Source organism: Rhopilema esculentum, chromosome 15 (assembly GCF_057945365.1).
Source record: "Rhopilema esculentum isolate cy_ngs chromosome 15, ASM5794536v1, whole genome shotgun sequence".
Lineage (NCBI taxonomy): Eukaryota > Metazoa > Cnidaria > Scyphozoa > Rhizostomeae > Rhizostomatidae > Rhopilema > Rhopilema esculentum.
The window spans coordinates 4,467,094-4,490,849 of NC_142829.1; the positions used below are offsets into that span (position 1 = coordinate 4,467,094).

Here is a 23,756-nt window from a genome sequence, read left to right on the forward strand (position 1 = left end):
CAGGATTTAATTGAATTCTGATTGATTATGATAGTATAAAGGCAGAAAAACCACTCTCTAGAAAAAAAAATTGGAGAAAATTTGGCCCTTTTTCCAAGACTATAAACCTTACTTTTTTATGAGAAATCGACCAGTCTAAAAACTGCTTTTTTGTCAAAAATTCCTCTTCTATTACAGGATTCAATTGAATTCTGATTGATTATGATAGTATAAAGGCAGAAAGACCACTCTCTAGAAAAAAAAATTTCGAGAAAATTTGGTCATTTTTCCAAGAGTATAGCCTTACTTTTTTATGAGAAATCGACCGGTCTGAAAACTGCTTTTTTTGTCGAAAATTCCTATTTTCTTTTAGGAGTTAATTGAATTCTGATTGATTATGATAGTATAAGGGAAGAAAAACCTCTCTCTAGAAAAAAAAATTTCGAGAAAATTTGGTAATTTTTCCAAGACTATAGCCTTACTTTTTTATGAGAAATCGACCAGTCTAAAAACTGCTTTTTTGTCAAAAATTCCTATTTTCTTTTAGGATTTAATTGAATTCTGATTGATTATGATTGTATAAAGGCAGAAAAACCACTCTCTAGAAAAAAAAATTTCGAGAAAATTTGGCCATTTTTCCAAGACTATAGCCTTACTTTTTTATGAGAGATCGACCGGTCTGAAAACTCATTTTTTTGTCAAAAATTCCTATTTTCTTGCAGGATTTAATTGAATTCTGATTGATTTTGATAGTATAAAGGCAGCAAAGCCTCTCTATAGAAAAAAAATTTCGAGAAAATTTGGTCATTTTTCCAAGACTATAGCCTTACTTTTTTTTGAGAAATCGACCAATCTAAAAACTGCTTTTTTTGTCAAAAATTCCTATTTTCTTGCAGGATTTAATTGAATTCTGATTGATTATGATAGTATAAAGGCAGAAAAGCCTCTCTATAGAAAAAAAATTTCCTAGAAAATTTGGTCATTTTTCCAAGACTATAGCCTTACTTTTTTTTGAGAAATCGACCAATCTAAAAACTGCTTTTTTTGTCAAAAATTCCTATTTTCTTTCAGGATTTAATTGAATTCTGATTGATTATTATAGTATAAAGGCAGAAAAACCTCTCACTAGATAAAAAATTTAGAGAAAATTTGGCCATTTTTCCAAGACTATAGCCTTACTTTTTTATGAGAGATCGACCGGTCTGAAAACTCATTTTTTTGTCAAAAATTCCTATTTTCTTTCAGGATTTAATTGAATTCTGATTGATTATTATAGTATAAAGGCAGAAAAACCTCTCTCTAGTAAAAAAATTTTGGGGAAATTTGGCCCTTTTTCCAAGACTATAGCCTTACTTTTTTACGAGAAATCGACCGCTCTAAAAACTGTTTTTATTGTCAAAAATTCATATTTTCTTGCAGGATTTAATTGAATTCTGGTTGATTATGATAGTATAAAGGCAGAAAAACCTCTCTCTAGTAAAAAAATTTCGAGAAAATTTGGCCCTTTTTCCAAGACTATAGCCTTACTTTTTTACGAGAAATCGACCGCTCTAAAAACTGTTTTTATTGTCAAAAATTCCTATTTTCTTGCAGGATTTAATTGAATTCTGATTGATTATGATAGTATAAAGGCAGCAAAGCCTCTCTATAGAAAAAAAATTTCGAGAAAATTTGGTCATTTTTCCAAGACTATAGCCTTACTTTTTTTTGAGAAATCGACCAATCTAAAAACTGCTTTTTTGTCAAAAATATCTATTTTCTTTCAGGATTTAATTGAATTCTGATTGATTATGATAGTATAAAGGCAGAAAAACCTCTCACTAGAAAAAAAATTTCGAGAAAATTTGGCCATTTTTCCAAGACTATAGCCTTACTTTTTTATGAGAGATCGACCGGTCTGAAAACTCATTTTTTTGTCAAAAATTCCTATTTTCTTGCAGGATTTAATTGAATTCTGATTGATTTTGATAGTATAAAGGCAGCAAAGCCTCTCTATAGAAAAAAAATTTCGAGAAAATTTGGTCATTTTTCCAAGACTATAGCCTTACTTTTTTTTGAGAAATCGACCAATCTAAAAACTGCTTTTTTTGTCAAAAATTCCTATTTTCTTGCAGGATTTAATTGAATTCTGATTGATTATGATAGTATAAAGGCAGAAAAGCCTCTCTATAGAAAAAAAATTTCGAGAAAATTTGGTCATTTTTCCAAGACTATAGCCTTACTTTTTTTTGAGAAATCGACCAATCTAAAAACTGCTTTTTTTGTCAAAAATTCCTATTTTCTTTCAGGATTTAATTGAATTCTGATTGATTATTATAGTATAAAGGCAGAAAAACCTCTCACTAGATAAAAAATTTAGAGAAAATTTGGCCATTTTTCCAAGACTATAGCCTTACTTTTTTATGAGAGATCGACCGGTCTGAAAACTCATTTTTTTGTCAAAAATTCCTATTTTCTTTCAGGATTTAATTGAATTCTGATTGATTATTATAGTATAAAGGCAGAAAAACCTCTCTCTAGTAAAAAAATTTTGGGGAAATTTGGCCCTTTTTCCAAGACTATAGCCTTACTTTTTTACGAGAAATCGACCGCTCTAAAAACTGTTTTTATTGTCAAAAATTCATATTTTCTTGCAGGATTTAATTGAATTCTGGTTGATTATGATAGTATAAAGGCAGAAAAACCTCTCTCTAGTAAAAAAATTTCGAGAAAATTTGGCCCTTTTTCCAAGACTATAGCCTTACTTTTTTACGAGAAATCGACCGCTCTAAAAACTGTTTTTATTGTCAAAAATTCCTATTTTCTTGCAGGATTTAATTGAATTCTGATTGATTTGGATAGTATAAAAGCAGCAAAGCCTCTCTATAGAAAAAAAATTTCGAGCAAATTTGGTCATTTTTCCAAGACTATAGCCTTACTTTTTTTTGAGAAATCGACCAATCTAAAAACTGCTTTTTTTGTCAAAAATTCCTATTTTCTTGCAGGATTTAATTGAATTCTGGTTGATTATGATAGTATAAAGGCAGAAAAACCTCTCTCTAGTAAAAATATTTCGAGAAAATTTGGCCCTTTTTCCAAGACTATAGCCTTACTTTTTTATGAGAAATCGACCTGTCTGAAAACTGCTTTTTTTGTCAAAAATTCCTATTTTCTTTCAGGTATTAATTGAATTCTGATTGATTATGATATTATAAAGGCAGAAAAACCTCTCACTAGAAAAAAAATTTCGAGAAAATTTGGCCATTTTTCCAAGACTATAGCCTTACTTTTTTATGAGAGATCGACCTGTCTGAAAACTGCTTTTTTTGTCAAAAATTCCTATTTTCTTTCAGGTATTAATTGAATTCTGATTGATTATGATAGTATAAAGGCAGAAAAACCTCTCACTAGAAAAAAAATTTCGAGAAAATTTGGCCATTTTTCCAAGACTATAGCCTTACTTTTTTATGAGAGATCGACCGGTCTGAAAACTCATTTTTTTTGTCAAAAATTCCTATTTTCTTGCAGGATTTAATTGAATTCTGATTGATTATGATAGTATAAAGGCAGAAAAGCCTCTCTCTAGAAAAAAAAATTTCGAGAAAATTTGGGCATTTCTCCAAGACTATAGCCTTACTTTTTTATGAGAAATCGACCGGTCTGAAAACTGCTTTTTTTGTCAAAACTTCCTATTTTCTTTTAGGATTTAATTGAATTCTGGTTGATTATGATAGTATAAAGGCAGAAAAACCTCTCTCAAAAAAAAAAATTTCGAGAAAATTTGGCCCTTTTTCCAAGACTATAGCCTTGCTTTTTTATGAGAAATCAACCGGTCTGAAAACTGCTTTTTTGTCAAAAATTCCTTTTTTCTTGCAGGATTTAATTGAATTCTGATTGATTATGATAGTATAAAGGCAGAAAAACCACTCTCTAGAAAAAAAAATTGGAGAAAATTTGGCCCTTTTTCCAAGACTATAAACCTTACTTTTTTATGAGAAATCGACCAGTCTAAAAACTGCTTTTTTGTCAAAAATTCCTCTTCTATTACAGGATTCAATTGAATTCTGATTGATTATGATAGTATAAAGGCAGAAAGACCACTCTCTAGAAAAAAAAATTTCGAGAAAATTTGGTCATTTTTCCAAGAGTATAGCCTTACTTTTTTATGAGAAATCGACCGGTCTGAAAACTGCTTTTTTTGTCAAAAATTCCTATTTTCTTTTAGGAGTTAATTGAATTCTGATTGATTATGATAGTATAAGGGAAGAAAAACCTCTCTCTAGAAAAAAAAATTTCGAGAAAATTTGGTAATTTTTCCAAGACTATAGCCTTACTTTTTTATGAGAAATCGACCAGTCTAAAAACTGCTTTTTTGTCAAAAATTCCTATTTTCTTTTAGGATTTAATTGAATTCTGATTGATTATGATTGTATAAAGGCAGAAAAACCACTCTCTAGAAAAAAAAATTTCGAGAAAATTTGGCCATTTTTCCAAGACTATAGCCTTACTTTTTTATGAGAAATCGACCGGTCTAAAAACTGTTTTCTTTTTTAAAAAAAAACGGCATTTATTCCGGAATTTAATTTGATGTTTATTTCCTAATAACTCAACTCCTTAAAGTATCTTTTTACTGACTTGATGTGCAATGACGTACATATGATCCCAATTTATTTGAGTAATTCGCATTGCTGCAGTGTTGCATTAAAGTTGAAAAAAAGATTAGACGCCAACGAAAAATGGATCATCAAAAAGTATCTGCGGTGTTGAATGGCAGACATCTGTAAATGGCAAACTACTACATCGAATTAAAAGACTCTAATTAAATAAAAATGCGTGTTAATCTACACCCTAATAGCATCATTTAAGGTCAGACGCATTTTCCTGCACTTTTTCTCTTTATGCCAATGATAATATCCCAGGGGTTTCAAGATACCCAATGAAACTCAACCTCCAGTCTTTTTAAAGCTCTCTTTCACCGGAAAGCTTAGAGTTGGACGGAAAACTTTCACAATTTCTTGAAAGAAATAGTTTTTTGCAGCTAACTAGATGTTTGGTTGGATATCATAATTTGGATATTGACAGTTCATAATCCATCCCAAGTAAGTCTTATTCATGCATTTTGTCATTGCCATTGGTAATGCTGTTAGCTCCTTTAGTGGCATTTCATTGGTATGGATAATTGTGAAAAGAAATGGCCATGAGTCATATCCAGGCTGACTTTCATAGCAACACTTAAACCCTTTTTTAAAACATTGCCCCAGGCTCACTATTTAGTAGCATCTGCTGTCTTAAGGACCCTTCACTACACAAACCACTCACTTTAAGGCATAAAACGCCACGTTGCTAATCAGAATCACCTATTCTCATATGACATAAATTATTGGAAGCATAATTAAGCATAATTATGTATTCGACCATCCGCCATCACGTCAACACGTCTTCAGACATAATTACGAAATCCGCCTGCTAATTGAAATCATTTACTATAAAAGTACAAAAAAACCAAAACAAAAATCACAAATAAGTTATAATAATTTACAACGTTGAAAGGAAAGGGACGTCTACGTTGAAAGACCATCCACGTCTATGTTTATTACGCAATATGAAATGTTTTATAGATTCTTGTTTGCCATCACGAAAAAATAACAGAGCTCTTTTGATTCTTTTTTCATTAACCTTTTCTTTCTTTCTTATCATTTTCCTTCGATGGTTTGCGATATAAATTTGCTCAGTTTGATACCAAAGATCTCGATAACATTACCACAAATCTCGATTGTATTAATTCTCGAGCGGACAGGGTGCCTAAAATGTATCTATATTGACAGTATTCTGATTCAAATGGACAAAAACATTGGTCATTCTTATGGACTTTCGGGTTAACAAAAAGAAATAACATAAGCCACAAATTTCCTCATTAAAACGTAAAAACTACAATAGTTTCAAAGTAGCTACTTTTAAAAACTTAGTATTATGTCTCATTTACACAATATTACATATTATTCAACTCGCTACAATCCTTGGTCCGTGATACTTTTCACAAATCTGGAACTGAAACTTTCGTTTCGGCGAACCAGTGACATATGATAATACCCTAATGAATAAACCTAAGAGGTTATGAGGTAACAGCTGGAATTAATCCAAATATTATTGACACAAATATCATCCTCAAGCTCTATGTTCACGACCTTGATTTGCTTTTCCTTTTTTAGAAAATTTGGATTTGACATCCCACAAGCTTTGATGCTCGACCTTCAACTTTTCAATGAAAGGTCTGGACAAGAATCCAAAAACTAATGCGAAACAGACTCTACTCGCTGAAGTCATTCACGAGAAAATGGTAAAGGAACTTAGCTTTTTTCTGTCCGATTTGGGACTCTGCCCTTCGACTAACAGTGGCTTGTTCTTTTGGTCCTCGCAGTAGAATAGCTCCAAAGACAGTGGCTGAAAAGACAAGTGTATTACAATAATGAAGAAATCTTGCATTCAATCTATTAAGAGTTTTGACATTATTTTACCAGTCATTACTAGCATAAAAACCAGAAACATAAGAGGGGAAAAATTAACAAGCGACTACTATCGGACCGATATTTAACCCGGGCATACATTTTCATTTAATTTTAGATTATTTAAACACGATAGCCCCATCAGTCTGTTGAGACTGCTTGGGGGGGGGGGCATTAAAACGCTACTGAGCAAAACCTTATTTTAATAACTAAACTATAAATTTTAATAGCTATAAATAAATCAAAGGAATGTCCATAACTAGTTCACAACAGAGAGAAAAAAGCAACGCAAAATCTCTTCAATATTTACTTATTTACTTACTTATATGGTGCATGTTTGACATCTTTACTAAATTAGGTCCATAGCTTAGGCCACTAAATGAAATAGACTTCAGAGTTTTGAAAACAGAAACATGCAAATCAGTTTCAGTGTATTTTGAGCTGAGCTTTTCGTAATTAACTTGGGAAGATATTCACATGCAAGGCTGTTTGCAGACTTTTGCATTATAATTCAGTTCCATTTTTTATAATGCCAGAAATTGATAAAGGGATTCCACAGATCTACTAAATCCTTTATAAATTTCTTCACCGTCGTATATTTCTGTCTGGAGTCGGCGAAGCAGTTCTTATCGAGGCCCTTCCGTTCTTCTCAAATAACATATATATACAATTGAATCTAGTTAAGTCACGATTTTGAAGGGGTGCAAGAAAATGGTCTGACTTAGAGAATGTCCTACTTATCTTATGTAAGCGTTTTGACTTGAATATAATAGGAAAATCCAATAGGACAATCAGTCCGACTCAGCGAAAAGTCAAGTTATCTGCGGTACGACTAAATGGGATTTGACTGCTATTTAAACTAAATAAAATCGCTATGTAAAATGAACCATCGATATTTTTATGTGAACCCTTTAAGTAGCTGAGGATATTTATGCATTTGTAGAATGGCCTTTAAATAACCTGGCCTTCAATGTGCTGCATTTTATGAAACATGACTGTTATTAGACAGCTACATGGCATATAAATTGATGAATTCTTGCTTTAATATTCACAAAATCAATTGTTTTCGTAGTAATTTTCACTCATCAAAATAGAATGTTTCTCTGATCAAACATTGGGTCCAAATCACTATCTACGGTTTAAGGTAAAAAAATGATAAGAATTACCAAGAATCTTTGCAGCCAGTTTGTTATCCGCTGAATGGGTTAGCAGCTCCCGTAAAAATGCTGTGATATACCTAAACACGCTTACATGACAATCTGGCATTTGCCCAACAACCTACAATGAAATAATACACGTAAATCATCTGAGTAAAAATCTCGTTTCATCTCTTAAGGTGGGATTCCAACTGGTCTTGATAAAGGTAACTGGTACAATTAAGGTGGAAGAGCTAAGAAAAGGTTTTTTTGCAGATTTTAGGCCACAGACTCATTTGAAGAAAGAAAGTACAAGGGAGCAAGCAAAATAACTCCTCAGTGGTCATTGATATTGAAATTATGGGACTTAAAACACAATACAAAACTATGATCATTTTGTTTTAATAAGGTAACTCACTCTTGCTGTCAAGAGAAAACCACTATTTTTACTGTAGATCTTAAGAAAAAGTTTGTTTAACTTTCAGGCAAACATATAAGTTCAATAACATAAAAAACTAACCACCTGCTTTATCAGGATTGGACAAACAAAACTTCAGTTAACATCGTGAAACTTCTAGGTAATAGCACGTGACTGATATTGGCAATATGCAAAGAAAGTGAAGTCTTCACTGGGAATATTGGTTGAGAACGTTAAAAGAAGAGTTTCAAAATACCTGTTTGCATAAAGTGTAATTCTGGCAAGCATCCATGCACTTGTTTTGATATTTAAAAGGAATAACAGGCTCAGGCAGCGACTCGAGAAACAGAAGCAGTGCCTCACCAACAGAAAATATACTACCAGCTGTGCTTAGGGTTAAGAAAAATCTGCATCATTTTTGTAATTGTCATAAAAGCATATATACTTCGTTTTCATATGCCGTTAGCCTAAGTAGAGGTATCCTACACGACCTACAATCCAAGACAGGGGATATTTCGATTTTCAAGGTCACCCCCCCCCCCCCCCCAACGATTTCAAAGTTGATATCTCTGCTACTCAAGTATATAAGAACCAACCTTTGAATGGGGGAAGGGGTATATTAGGACTTGGCACGTGTTTAAGGGTTTGTTTCAATCATTGTGACTAAGAAAATTGTTAGTGGTACATTAGAATTTCAGCTTAATTAAGTCAAGAAGGTCCCGAATGATTTTAAAGTAACCCAAATATAAAGGAAACAACTGCATACGTGAATCTTTAAGCGATATTATTTAAAAAGCAAGGTTATTGGTTTGAGACAACCAAAAAAATCTAGAGTCAAATATCACTTTATCAGAAATGCTGTTACTCCGGTTTAGGAACTGCACCGGTCACATGTTCTTAAGTAGCATCTTAAACGCTAGATTCACTTTTATGGTACTTCAATTACATACTTCATATGTTTATGCATATCACTTACTACGCAGCAAAAAAACCTTTGAATATTTTTCAAAAACTTTAGTGCCTGTGTCTATTATCAATTAACAAAAAGATCAATTATGGCCAAAGATTTTTAAAGGATACGCATTGTCCCTCTTTCGCTGTTATCAAGATAGTTGCGAATCATCACTATTTCGGAATCCAATCCAGATTGAATAAGAATGTTTTCCTAGAAAATATGAGACAATGGAATTTCAACAATGTACAATTTATAAAGAGGCTCATTCTAATACATTTTTCACCAGCTGTTGACAACATCGAAGGGCACCGTGGATTTCTCCACGAAAATCTCATGCACCTTAGACAAACATCCTTTTTCAAGGAAAATCCGGGAAAAATCCTTAAAAGATCTTACTGTTCTAAAAAATCTTGTACGCCGTTTGGAAAGAGTGACACCCCACAAAGGGATTTAGAAATCTGCAAAGCATGAACATCTTCAAATCGTGTCAAGAAATGTGCAGGAATTGAGTTGAACGTTTCATATTATAACCTGGCTACCCTCATTCTTAAAGGTCAGTACAAATTAAAACTTCTCTTTAGGATTAATGTCTTTGAAGTTTTCTGCAATTTATGAAATTCATCAAAAAGCTGTTTTTCTCTGATGACATAAATTCATCATATGTATATTCTGTTTTTTGGCTATCTTTCCATGATATACAGGGAGAGAAATAAGTGAATGTACATTAGATAACCTTCTGACACAGACCTGTTTCATTCCATTCTGATACAGATGGTTTACAAGTAGCCATAGCTCTTTTGGAATTGGCAATGGCTCTGTACCGATACCCGGCCCTTCCACCACATCGCCTTTGTTCTAGATGAAATAGGAGTAAGAGAGGATGCTTGTGAAACAAAAAGGTTGACAGCGTGTATGTTAAAAAACAACTCGAATTTGAAAATAAGGAATCTTGAAACTTTGGGTTGATGCATAATAAAGATGTGGAGCACAACAAATTATGTACATTATAAAGAGGAAAAAAATAAAACCTTGCGGCTAACAAAAATTGAAACATACCAGTCGAAGTAGTAACTCAGATGGAATTTGCTTTATAGGACCATACATCTTTACAAGGGAAAGCAATGGCGAACCAAAAACGCTTGGTATATAATTGGCATTAATTGGTACCTTCATCGAGTCAAGGATAATCTGTCACACAAGCAAACTACATAGTTGGAAAGGGCAATAGCCCTAAATTTGTTATCCTAGGCTACCTAATTAAAAAGACGCTAAAAAGGCTCTGTTTACGATGATTACTTTAAAAGGCCTCTGAAGCAGCACATTGTTAAGTGGCTCCAATACTTAAGTTGCTTGATAATAATATTATAAAGATCAATGAAAACTCTACTGCTGTAAATCTCCGAAATTAGCCTCCCCTCGTATAAGCCCCTCTCGTACAATCTCATTATCTCTTATAAAAGCCTACCCCTCAAAACAACACCCACCCTCGAATTGTAAGATGTGAATAAGCCCTCATTATCGAATAAGCCACCACCCCCGAACAAGCCTCCATCTAGACATACTAGTTTTTACAAAACACTATTTAGTCCATTTATCAACGATATATCTTTAACGAAAAACGTACATTAAAAATAATGGTAGATTGCGAAAACTGAAAGTAATAGCGATTTCTAAGACATGTTTTGCCACAGTATTGAAGCTCTACAAACGCGACATGGTCAGAAAGAATAAAGGATACGAAGAAGTCTTTGCCATTTACAAGGTGTAGCACAAGGATGTCTTCTAGCTTCAATTGACTGTTCAGGGTTGGAACTATTTCTTTGTCAATAGCAATGGTAAGTTCGATTTCCTGTACGTCGCCTGTTGACGGAAAGGCATGAGTTGATGAGTGTTTAGGCCTTGATTGATGCTACATAGAATCAAACGATTGGTCACAGGGCATTTATAAACGATGGCTATTGGGCATGGTCCAGGCCCTTGCTCTACATATGACCATATGACAATGTCTCGTGGTTCGTAAGCCATCTCCTCTTAGCCTCATTGTCAGCTTAGATGAACCAGTGATTCCAATAGCAATTCTGCGGTCGTAGATATGCACCTTAACACTGAGCCGTCCAGAAACATTATAACTGAAGCCGATATTTCAACCTCCTACACATCATGTTTAAATTCTAACAAATTAGCAGCACTGTTTACGCTATGCTTACCTTGCTGCAAACTAACAGCAACATTTTAAAAAAAATTATGTAGCAATCGAAAATACAGTGAAATTTTCTCACTAAGGAGCATTCACTAGAATACTGTTATAGGTTAGAAAGTTAGCCAGAGGACAAAATAATATAAGAACACATATTTTGAAGGCTGATAAAAATCAAAGAAAGTCTATTTTCAAGGGACATAACAGTATGAAAAAAATTAAGGGGTTGTCTTAAGAGTTTGAGAAAATAATGTCTAACCAGGCATGATGATTCCTGATCTTGGTTGAATTCGTAGCCAGGGTTTTGAGATATCTTTGTCATCTAATTTTGGAATAAACTGGAATTCTGCAGGTACCTTAAAGACAAAAATAACATCTTCCAACCATGGCTGCTAGATTGCTATAACAACGCAATCGATAAAACAATTGGACGAGAAAACAACAAGAAAAGCCTTCAGAGTCATATGGCAAATCCTTAAGATTTTCAAAGAAATCTGCCAAAAATATGTCAAGGTCTGAATTCATGAATGAGTTGTGTTTTATGGCTTCAACTCGACTCACAACTTCCCAACTCTATGACATTATTTTACGTGTTGTCTTGTGGAGGAGAGTCTAAGATAAAAAGGATGTGGTTGTGTAGATATAAATGATCTCAAGACAATCTTTGGTCGAAGAAAACACCTACAACTATTAGAAGATGGCCACATCCGGGTTATGGAAAATAAAATATCATATAAATACTTTTTAAACAAACAAAAACACAACAAGATTGCCTTCAAAAAAACACACAGTTCCATACCTGCCCAATATTAGCGATTGGCAGTATTTGCAACTGCTCTTCCATGAACCTGACATCGTCAAAATGAAACTAGAACAAAGATATATAGATAGCTCCAGAACTAGCATATATATCAGAAGTTATCAGGCTGAAAGCTTTACAAGTTGTTTCGGAACTAATTTAAGTTTGTTAATTAGTCCTTAGCTAGCTGTATGCTAATTAACAAACGGCTAGTAATCTTCGTATAGGCCAATATAACTCGTGCTAACAGCTGAAGGATTATTATAACAATGAAATTAATGATATTTTGAAAAATAGAAAAAGCTTAAGACTCGTTCCAAACGTCAAACTTCTCATGTACTGAACTAGATTCAATTTTGTTCAGCACCTGGACTTGTTTGGTGCAACTGCCGTTTCAGACGTCAAACTTAATTGCGGCGCTCGCCGGGCTTAAGTCAATGAATGTTTTAACATGAAGTATTTCAGGTTTGATTACGGACATTCAAGATGGCCCGACAAAGAAAGCGTTTCGTATTTGTGAGAAGATTGCTGATGGAATCCAGAAGGAAGCGGAGATTGGCAGAGGCAAGATTGAAGATTGTAATGAAGCAAAGAAGAACGAGCGTTCAAGTGCTGTTTCTTGCAGTCTTGTTGTTGACAGCTTCGAGGAAACTGACAAACGCAACCAGCGTTGGTGGAGTATCGTCTGGAATACGATACTGAGAGGCCAGGGAGCAATCACAACAAACCTTTGCATATGCAGACTCCATGTTGGCTTTGCTGTTTCCATGTTGATTCGCGCCGAAATTCAATTATAGGCATGCGCTCTCCGCCAAAGAAAGGAATTATGGGATAGAAAATAAATTATGCATTGAGTTCGGTAGATGAAAAGTTGGCCGTTTGAAACCCAGCCGCGCTTTCCTTGCGTAGCTCGCCAAGATTTGCCGATCCAAATCTTTCTGCCGCTCTTAATTAAACTTGCCGTACCTAATTGATACAAACTTCGCACTTCTCATGTACCTTATTCTCGATTTAAGTTCTGCACATGAGAATTTCGACGTTTGAAACGGGCCTAATTCAAGGCAATAGATAATCTCATTCTATATGCAAATACATGCCATATTAAAAGTAACTTGCAATCCTGGATGCAGTTGTTGAGACAAATGGAACAACATATAATTGGAAACAGTTGTTGATGATCGCAATAAGCGTGGAACTCAGACTAGCAACTTAAAACCATCATTTTCTATGCATCAAAAATGTATGATTGGTAACATGCACGTATACAGCAGCATCTACCCCCTCTTTCTATAATCAAGAGTCAGGTGTATTCATTCTAAAAGCAGAGTTCAATAGTATGTGAACCGGGGGAGGGAGGGGGGCGGTTAAGGGAGCACCTCAACTATGGTTGGTAGTATTTGCTTACGGTGGTAGAGAACAAGTAAAATACGGTATACATTCAAAAAGACCAAGGTGAATCACTGGGATTTCCACAACTTGGGGTTGTCCAAATAGTTTACGAGATTTGAGTCAAACCCTGGGCCTTCTAATAACAAGCCTTGATTGACTTGGTCACAGCTAATTGGAACACGACGCGATCGTAGAGAGCAGTGGCAAACAACACTAGCAAGCTTGATACTTACTTCGGCTCTTGCAAGCTTAACTTGAGGTAAGCTTTCATTTTCTAGTCGGTCTAACTTGAGCGTAATGTCTTCAAAGACTTGTCGCTCTTTTTTCTTGTCGACAATTTTAATCTACAAATGAAAGAAGAAATCTTGTATTTCGGTTCTTAACTTAACTAAATGATCTGCATTACAATTACAAGCAAATAAAAATAGCAGTAGAAAAGCCCTCGGTTGAAAAAATAAATTGTTTCTTTGTTAAATAAGATTAAAAATAATTTTAATAAAGATCTTTTCAAAAAAGACCTCTATCTCAGACTTAAAATGGATTCACGATTCAGGATGCAAAATAAGCGAGCGAAGCTTAAACGGGTGACATTAAAAAATCACACGGCCAGAATAGAAACTACGCGGCCTAAAGTCGGCAATCAACCAAAAATCTACTTCTGTGATATCAACAATGATGCTGCAAATAAATACTAAATGTTACTAAGAAAAGCAATGTAGCAAAACCTAATTTACTCATGGGGCTTATGTCTCTGAAGCATGTTATCGGGGTTTGTCTAAATTGAAGGCAATGAACGTTTGTAAATAAAGCAAGGGAAATCCAATGTTTGACTGGTTGATAACAAAATCACGGTAAATTACGTCATTGTGCTATTTGCAGCGAAAAGAGAACTCTAACTAGTTTTACTAGGTACTTCCAGAGCCCATGTTCTGCTCAACATTATCAATCAAAAACTTCGCATAGAGAACTATACCATTATACAAAAAGCTGGTTGCCGGTCAATATCCAGACAGCTGATAGTTCACTCCGACAAAACTCTGGAAAAAGCGGCCAGTTATGATAACTAGCAAGATATCATACATCTGCAATACTATGGCAAGCAATCGATTTATTTCTTCTTTCCAATAGCTTTGAATGTAACAACGATACACCAATTCTATCTGCTTTTCCCTGGCTAGATTTCGGTATTCGATCCTGGAGAAGTGCTGAAGCTGCAAGCTTCATTTGCAATAACGAACTTCTATTATGATCTTTAAACACTCATTTAAATTATTAAACAGCAGTTAGAAAGGATTTCGACATCAACACAAGGCGCAATTTCAAATAACTGAGGAAACAGTGTCGTCTTTCTATTAGAAAAAACGTCTTTTTTAATTGCAACATCTAGATTCGATTGACAGTTAACCACAGCCTGATAAAAACCATGGCATGGGATAAGAAACAGCTGCAAATCCAATTATATCAGGGTAACTTTTGTGCAATAAACTGGCAACAAAACGAAAATTGATATCAATTCTATGAAGGAATGATGCAATACTTATCAAATGACGAGAAAACAAATCTATTTGACGATGAGAAAACAGAAGCTGTGTTTCTCGATGTTGTACATAAAGGCGTCCACAGCTAACATTAAAACGTCAACACAGGAACCTTATAATACAAATTGACCCTCTTTATATCCTCTCATAGTGGGAAAGTTCCAGTAACCATGGTGCAGGTTGTAGGCATAAGAGCGAAAACAAATCCCAGAAAAAATTGAAGATTTTGCACATAAATGTTGTTAGATTGTGAACTCATAATTTCCTCATGTTTCGTTGTATTATGCTAATTGTGTTAACTTATGCTTCTCGTTGTTAAAGATGTCGTTTATTTCATGTGTTCACATATCTATCTAATCGCCTCCATCACGGCAAATGAATATAATTTGACAAATAAGACTGCAGCATTTCCGGCAGAAAATACTTTGATTTGCAATAATTAGTCCTTTCATCCGTGTCGCTGTTTTCTCATCTCCTGACCCATCTTAAACCACCAAAAAGGAGCAGCTTTTTTAAAAAAATAATTGGCAAGGAAACCTTTATCTTCCCGACGTTTCTATCAAGCTTTTCAAGCCCGTTTTTTTATCAACTAATCGTGTCATCTTATGCAATTTCTTAGAATCTATAAATACGTTTACTGGCACAGCATAAAATTCCTTGCTAGAATATCAGGCTGGTATTGTCATTATATGTAGGTAAAAGTGAAAATCACTGTTGACTGGTCTGGCAAAAAAAGACTCGATCTGGCTCGATCCCATATAAGCAGAGCTGTACACGCCTGGTGAATAGAACATTCTCGTCCTAAGTTGCTACTTAGATGTTTCACGCTTAATGTTTCACGTTTCCGATGATCGCCTGATGATGAAGAGTTACCTGATGATCGCATTGAGCGTGAAACTCAGAGTAGCAACTTAGAACCGTCCTTTAAACCAAAAAGCGTTTGTCGGTAATAATATACATACTTTAGGATATATTTTCAAAATTAAAAAAATTACGTGTGCCGGTGATACTTTGTTAAAGCAATCAACCATGATTTGTTAAAGCAATCAACTCACCCCAACTTTAAAAACTCCACAGACTGGCTTATGATCACTGAGTTTCAGCGCTGGTTGACTTGCATATTTCATTATCTCAATCCCTCTCCCTCGCCATAGGATTCGATCACACCACGCAGGAGCACGCCCTTTCTCGCTGAAATGATAGTAAATGAAATGAAAAAAGGCAAGAAACAAGAGAAGGTAAAAGACAAATAGAAAGAAATGGATGAAGCAAGAATGAAGATGGCAAAAAGGTAGAAAAACAGTAAAAACCAAATTTGAAAGGAAAGCTTTCCAACTAAAAGAGATCCCAACTAAAAGGAAAAGTGACAAATAAATTAGAAGAGAACAAAAAAGAATTCAGCATAGTTTTATTAGATGACATTATTTTCATTTTAATTCTGATCATTAAGGCAGAGAAATAAAGAGTAGCAATTAAATTAGCCAGTTTTCTGACTTTCTTATAACACTTAAAAAAACGAAAAAGCAACTCGAGGTGTTTATAGGCTTGGTGTCTTCAGTCAAACAACAAAATAAAGAAGTCCAATAAAATTTAATATGATTACTTTGTTTAAAGAATACTCAGGAAAAAAATTCTTTCGCCATTCATAAATGATCGGTTTATTAACAACAACTCTGTTAGCAGTACGGACGTCAATGACTAATAAAGTTATACCTTATTAAAAATTTCAATCGATGTTATTTTCAAGGCCAATTACACGGTTCCAATCAAGTCATCTTACGTGCTATAGATACTAGCCAAATGCTAAAGACACACGACGGCTATAAAGCTATGTTGTTTAATCGCTCAGTTCTTGAAATGCCCTCAGAACACCGCTCGCGTGAAATAACGAGTTGCCAAACATTGCTACTCCATTTTGTTGCAAAGTTTATCAAACTGTGACAACATCTAGTGGCTTCCAATTGTCCCACGAACAATTGCTCTGTCGTTTGCCTTTTTAGTTTGCCCAGACCCCTGGCACAAGACACCTTTTATATCGGTCGTGTGTTTTAAAAAACTTGTTCACAGTTTTGGAACTATTGTGGTTTATGCGAACTAAATGTGAACTCTTTCTTTCCGTTTATACAAGCAATGATTTTAGCCTTGATATTAAAAAAAAATTCAAGAGAGCGTGATTTCAGAGAGACAGCTGCTTTGATTGCATTCATACCCCATACCTTGTATCCCAATCATCCGTGCCTGGATCAAACTTGTAGGTGGGCTTAAATTTCAGTTTCCCCTCTGTGTATCCTTGAAAAACCTTTCCAGCTACCATCTGCTTACGTAGCTAGAGACAATAGAAAAGCAGAAAAATTATACTGCTGCCCAACGAATCTCATCCAAAAGCTACATTAAGCTACTTTCACAAGAAATGAATTGCAGGGGTGGAAAATTTCTCAAAGGAAAAGAGAAGATTCCATAACTGGATGAAGCAAGATTACAGGATTAGTATACAACGAGCCTCAGGGTGACAGCAAGATTAAGCTTAGGATTACAATTGGCTTACTATGGCCAGATTAGCTTGTAATCTGTTGAAACAACAGTGGATAAACAAGCAGACAGATCGGTGATGTTCCGACAAATCTTCGTTGTATAAAAAGTTAACAGTGAATGGCGATAAAAAATTTCTGTATACCGAATAGAGGAAAATTTGCTAAAACATTTATTATTGATCAATTTCTGAATTACGGTGACTGATTAAACTAGGATGAAAAATTAACACCGACAAGAAATTATTTGCGTGTGCTAATGCCAAAGTAAACATGGTTTTAAAACTGACGTTTGCGATAGCAAGAAACTTCGTGAAGCTGCTGACGTAGTTTTCTTTGCAATCCATGAGATTCATATAATCTTGTAAAGATTTCCAAAAAAATAATTATAAAGAATTAAAAATACAGAAAGAAGCCAGTTAATTACGAAACTCAAAAACATACTTGATCAAACTTATAAAGTTCTTCCATTTTGTTTTCGTCAATTAAAGCTTTGATTTGATCAACTTCCAAATCATCAAATCGATAATTCAAATCGCCTAACCAAATAACAATGCTAAAAAATAATCATTTGTGTTAGTAGTGTTGAATCTTGAGCGAATATCAACCACGTCATTTAAAATATGACGAGGTATGAGAAAATCCAAAAATAAATAGAAAGTTAATTTCTTGAAAACAACCAAAAACTGCAACTCTGTCTCTCTTTGCATGCTCTTCATTTAAAACGTCTCTTAAATCAAACTCTTCGATCATATTACAAAGAGAATCAAAAAAACAACTTGTGCCGTAGCGGATAACTCTGTAAGTTTTATGAACAACACATTCTAATATGCAAAAGACAAAGAATAATAGAGTTATAAATTCAGAGAAGGATGAGATCTCTCTGTTGCTGAATCTCTGCATCTGATTAATAATACTTCTGATGTTCTCTATCTTTAGAGACAACTTAACTAAGATCGCACGAGAGTAGGTATGTCATTACAGTGCATCTAAATTTCTACTGAATTAATCCGAACCCTTTTTTTAAAAAAATTATGTAAAAATTTTTAGAGTTTACGGAAAAACGTTTGCATTAAATAAACATTGCATGCATCTAGTGTTTTCGCGATCTTTGGTCACAGATAATAAGAATAAAGTTGCCCCTAATTGAGGTCCGCAAAATCTGGGGCCATTTTTAAAAAAGTTCTCAGTGCGCTAGGGATAAATGTATGTGTGCATCCAAAAATTGCTTGTTTGTTTCAACAATATCCTGAAAAAATTACACAAAATACGATTGAAAAACCTTACTCGTGGTGGTTGATTGTCATTGGAGGCTCAAATTTAGAGAACTGTAGTTTTGAACTAATATCTTTAAAATCCTAAAAAAAATTGTCACTGTGTTAGAAACAGAAAAGGCATATGAATGTAGAAACATCGAAAAGCTAATGAACACTGGCAGGAAACCACGGGCATTGCTGTGTATTGCTTTATACCCAGGAGCACATATGTCGTAGAGCAAGCGAGTCTGCAATAACAGGTTCATCGTAGTTTGGTCCTACTACAAAATACTTGCTATTTAGTTGCTTTTTGCATTTTATAAGTTGCTTCTTCACATCCAAAGAGAAGCTATGTTTATCAAGCAGTTTGCCAGTCCATTCTTGATGTGACCACGCCCCGTGATTTCTATGCCTGGGTAACAGCGAGCTAGGAACCCACCTCGTTCTAAGTGATATTTTGCTCATGGCAGGCACTCGAACCTGAGATTTTTGGATCCTGAAGCAATAGATTCCTGGATCTTCATGTTTATTATCATATCTAATATATACAGCAAATAGAATGCGAACGTCAGTCTACGTCAAAAAGAAGAAAGCACAAACCTGATTGCGTCTCTCGTACTCGGCTAAATGTGCTGCTAAATGCGAGTTTACAAATGATATCGTTGAATTATGTAACTGAAATCGTATTGCTACTGCCCCTTTGTTTCCCTGTAAAAGAGAAACCAACGTTATGTACAACACACACTTTCTATTCAATACCTTTATCAGAATAAGTTAAAGTCGTTATTGTTATCTTCATTATTCATCGGATCCAGAAGAGTGCGGATAGGTCTTGTGTTTACATGGGAACGAGTGGATCCGTATACTTTTGGATCCGCTATCCGAATACTTTTGGGATCGCCTTCAGAGGTAATCCCGTAAGAATCCAATCTGGACCAGATCCCGTGTAAACGGCTAGATCTGGTCTAGATCGGGTGCATTTACGTTTTTATTTGAAAGTGAGACAGAGTAATTGCTAATAAGAAGTACTTTGAACATTTATTCCGTGAGTTTGGTGTCAGAAAACCAAATACGACGTTGTCTTACTACTGTGTTGAAAATTAGTACGATACGATCAATCTAGAAGTCTTAGAAATATGTTTATAGCACGTGTTTTATTTTTGCTGTGAGTCTGTCTTTTATGAACAGCTCTTTCACGTTGAATTGTGAGTGTCTTTACCTCCTCCATGTTCAGCTTTTTTGCTTTAAACTCTGATGTTTAAGGACGTATGATGCATGCGTGTAATCTGTAGATCTTAGCTGGATTCGATCCCGTGTAAACACAAATTGTTTTGGATCGTACTCCATGTATATGCCTTAGGCCAGTATCCACAAGTAACAGGATTTTCAAGTAACAGGGTCTTAAGGATATTGGAAAAAGTGCTTTGCAAATTAGCCCAACTTTGTACAACTGAACAGGTTCCAAATTAAAAAGGCTACGATTAAGGAAGCTTTTTCTAATATCGTGCAAGAACACCTGTGTTATAATAAAATAAGAGGTGAAATGCATGGCCAGATCTTCCAGGTGTTTTTCCTCGATTAACTAGCCTATTACAAAGGCACCTACAAAATCCCTTCTAAAAATTCGCATTTCTGCAGGCTAGCTATATTATCTTCTTACGGCACATGCATCCTTTCTACAAAATTCTACTAAACATATGTTGATTTAAATAATTGTATCAACAACCTCAAATATTGCTTCAAAAAAGAGAGTGTTAAAATCTAAAAGCATAGACTCTGAGGATTTAGGCTGATCAAAGGCTTGTTTAAATAAAATGATTGTGACAACATAACAAACAATGAACTTGCCATTTTACCCATAATTCCAGTACCGCAGTGCTCTGACGTGACATCGATTATGTGTGCTTGATGTTTGGTTTGCACGAACACTGCTAGCATCATGCCAACAAGGCGGTGAGTGCGAATCTAGAAATATGTAAACAGTCTTTTGGTGGTACAAAACTCGAAAATGGCTTTGAAAAAAGCAAACATATGAAGAATGTCAGACAAAAAGCTTTACTTTACTCAAATGTTTACTTTTTTTAAAGCCATTTTCGAATGTAGAGGGCAATCAGGATTATTAGTCACTGGCCTTGACAGATGTAATCCAACCCCATGTGTTATGGGGTCCATAGGGTCACTGCTAGAAGGCAATTCACAAAAGGCTAAAACTGGGGCCGAAAGATGTAAGAAAGAGTCATAACCAGCCAAAGTTCATGTGAAAAGGGACAATATAAAAGAATCATATTTTTATTTTATTAAATTTAAAGCAAAGGTAAGTAGCTGCATCGTACATCAGTTTACGCCTAGTACTTACGCCAATACTTACGCCTAGTACTTACGCCAATACTTACGCCTAGTACTTTCGCCAATACGTACGCCTAGTACTTACGCCAATACTTACGCCAAGGACTTACGCCTAGTACTTACGCCTAATACTTGCGCCTAGTACTTGCGCCTAGTATTTGCGCCTAGTACTTGCGCCTAGTACTAATTGAATGCTGATATTACAATGATTATGTTAATACGGGTATGCTGGTAGCCAAAGTCCTTTGTGGTATCCGATTTAAAATGAAGGGATGTTAGATAAAAAAACACACAAAAAACATAATTTTGCATTAAAAGCTCAAACTTCCCGACAGTTAGAGTCAGTTCTCACTTGAAGAAGATGTGAAGAGAAGAAGAAGGAAATGAAAAAATACAAGGGACTAAGCTAGGACCCTCTAAACTCCCTAAGACTATAGTGCTATCATTGCGCCCTAAATCAATATTTAATCTTCACCAAATTCTTTGTCACAAAAATTCACACAACTTAATTAAAAAAAGTAAAAAGTACCATCAATAACAGGATTTATGCCAGCAAGCATGAGTCGGAACCCTTGCCAGTGAACTGTTAATCTAGACGTCACTAGAGCTGACCGACCCGAGATAATCAAGAACACACTTAAACTGCGTGGGAAAATCCTCTTGAAGAGAAGCTTTTCGTGGCGGTTTACAGTTAAATTCTACTTCTGCTAGCCAAATGCTGTTATCTCAAGTGAAAACAACAAGAAATTCCCATCAGATGCAAACGATAGTGGGTTTAGGACAGGTTTCAGCCAAAACTTTTCTCAGCTGCAAATCGGTCTGTAGTGGGTGTCCTCTGGGTGTTGCTACCCCTGTATTTTCTCGTATAATGAATTTTGACCAAGGTCAACGTAAAGAAGATACAGAAATTTCTACTAAGTTAAGATTAAGGATTTAAATTCAAAGAATTGACCGATGATCGAAGATTTAGTAACCGGACAACAAAATGTGCCCGGAAGATTAAGTACCCGGACAAAAAATAAAAACTGAAGATCAAGGAAAACAAAGAAGAAATCTACGATTTCTTTTAGAAACAAGGCGCAATCGTTAAATTCAGATTTTAATAATATAGTATTTTGTAGTTTTGAAATCAAGAATGGTCAGACCAGTAACAATGAAATTTAGCAAATCCAAATGTGAAACTCTAAACTGCTCTTATTAAGGTCAATTTAGACAGCTATTTTGAAAGTCTTGTGCTTCTTCAAGTCATACCTGAGTGTATTCTGCTTCGGACGGAACTGCTTTTTCCAAAGCCTTGAGCCAAGCTTCTTCTCTACTTGAATCGTTAAATACTAGAGCTTCTGCACTAAGATCAAGCTCCTGAAATCTAAAGAGAAAAGCAATTTAGCGATGGATAAATTGTAAATCATTTATTCGCTATTCTCCCAATATGGTACTTTCTTGGCACTGGCTGTAACACTATCAATTTCGCTTTAAACTCTATGTACTAAGCAGAGCTTTGACAACAGGTACATAAGAAACTACGAAGAGCAATTTGAAACCATCAGGTTCTGTAGATGAGAGCATGTGCAGCTCTTTATATACGGCATCAACCACTCTACAGAATATAGGTTTACTGTAACAGTCATAAATCATAAATTTTTCAACAATAAACATAGAGTTGTTATTGTCTACAAAGCAAAAGAAATATCTGGCCTGCAGATTGATTGTAAGGTCCAATAGCGACAACTGCACCAAAATAGATGACTTCTAATAAGCCGATATAGTTTCGAACAACTAATAAGAGATGATGTACTTCAAATTCATCATCAAACGAAATGAAGAATGTCTTACCCTACTGCAATAATGTCAGGCGGTTCTGCAATGCCTTGAACTCTAAACCACGGTTTTAAGCATTCACCCGCAACTTGGCCGTTTACATTCCATGTCCCAACAAAAATTCTGAAAAAAATAAAGCAATATATACCCAACAATGAAAACCCTTATTAAGGGCTTGAACTGATTTTTACAAAACAAAGTTTTAACAGGACGGACTTGCAATTTAAAAGATAAACTATTAACTGCACCCCGTCTCACCAAATTTCTGACAAAAAAATTTCACATTCTATTGATCGACATATTAGTAAAAATTGTCTACATCCATCCGAACGTTTTCTAAGATATTCTGTATCAAAATTTGAAATTCGACATATTTCAAGCACATGTCAAGGACTCAATACGAACAGTAACAATATACACATTTGACATTGCTAAAACTTTCAAAAATGAACGATGAAAGCAAAATAATATTACAAAATTATCACATCATAGTGAGTTGACAATACAGTATGCTAAAACAGTATTTCTGGTGTGTTGTAACAAGGTTCCGCAATCAAGTATTATTCAGAAAAACAGCGCCAGTGACAATAATTCAATAGATGATCTAGATTTTTTATGTAAGGAGACAAAATTTATATGCTTCTTACGAAAATGGAAATTTTTCTGTGAACTCATTTTCTCTAGCAGCCATTTGTAACCTAACGATGTTTTCTCGTGCTTTGAATATTTGGGAAATCCGCGTGCCAATCGCGGGCATAGGCGGGTTTTCAACTTCTGAACCATCAACAACATCGAATGCTGGACTGGCTCGGCCATCATTTTCTTTGATTGTCTAGGAAAAAACGAAAGTGCTATTAGAAACGTATTTATGAAGGACCAACACAGAAGAAGAAGAAGAAGAAGAAGAAGGAGAAA

The 23,756-nt window shown here is 34.8% G+C and overlaps 1 protein-coding gene across 4 annotated transcripts in view; it reads right to left on the reverse strand.

The window, feature by feature from the left end:
* Positions 1 to 4,702: 4,702 nt before the first annotated feature.
* LOC135685225 (type II inositol 1,4,5-trisphosphate 5-phosphatase) overlaps positions 4,703 to 23,756 on the reverse strand; it is a 37,013-nt gene continuing 17,959 nt past the window's right edge. For all 4 annotated transcript variants that reach the window (XM_065201075.2, XM_065201076.2, XM_065201078.2 and 1 more), the window contains 19 exons: positions 23,489 to 23,673; positions 22,857 to 22,964; positions 22,275 to 22,389; positions 20,526 to 20,642; positions 19,278 to 19,385; positions 18,709 to 18,779; positions 17,866 to 17,977; positions 17,110 to 17,219; positions 15,949 to 16,084; positions 13,589 to 13,699; positions 11,967 to 12,035; positions 11,427 to 11,523; positions 10,709 to 10,830; positions 10,027 to 10,137; positions 9,718 to 9,825; positions 9,096 to 9,180; positions 8,272 to 8,399; positions 7,628 to 7,739; positions 4,703 to 6,399 (listed from right to left, as the gene is read on the reverse strand). In XM_065201075.2, the coding sequence (XP_065057147.2) occupies positions 6,266 to 6,399; positions 7,628 to 7,739; positions 8,272 to 8,399; positions 9,096 to 9,180; positions 9,718 to 9,825; positions 10,027 to 10,137; positions 10,709 to 10,830; positions 11,427 to 11,523; positions 11,967 to 12,035; positions 13,589 to 13,699; positions 15,949 to 16,084; positions 17,110 to 17,219; positions 17,866 to 17,977; positions 18,709 to 18,779; positions 19,278 to 19,385; positions 20,526 to 20,642; positions 22,275 to 22,389; positions 22,857 to 22,964; positions 23,489 to 23,673 (2,139 nt within the window). In that variant the 3' untranslated portion in view covers positions 4,703 to 6,265. The remainder of the gene's footprint in view (positions 6,400 to 7,627; positions 7,740 to 8,271; positions 8,400 to 9,095; positions 9,181 to 9,717; positions 9,826 to 10,026; positions 10,138 to 10,708; positions 10,831 to 11,426; positions 11,524 to 11,966; positions 12,036 to 13,588; positions 13,700 to 15,948; positions 16,085 to 17,109; positions 17,220 to 17,865; positions 17,978 to 18,708; positions 18,780 to 19,277; positions 19,386 to 20,525; positions 20,643 to 22,274; positions 22,390 to 22,856; positions 22,965 to 23,488; positions 23,674 to 23,756) is intronic.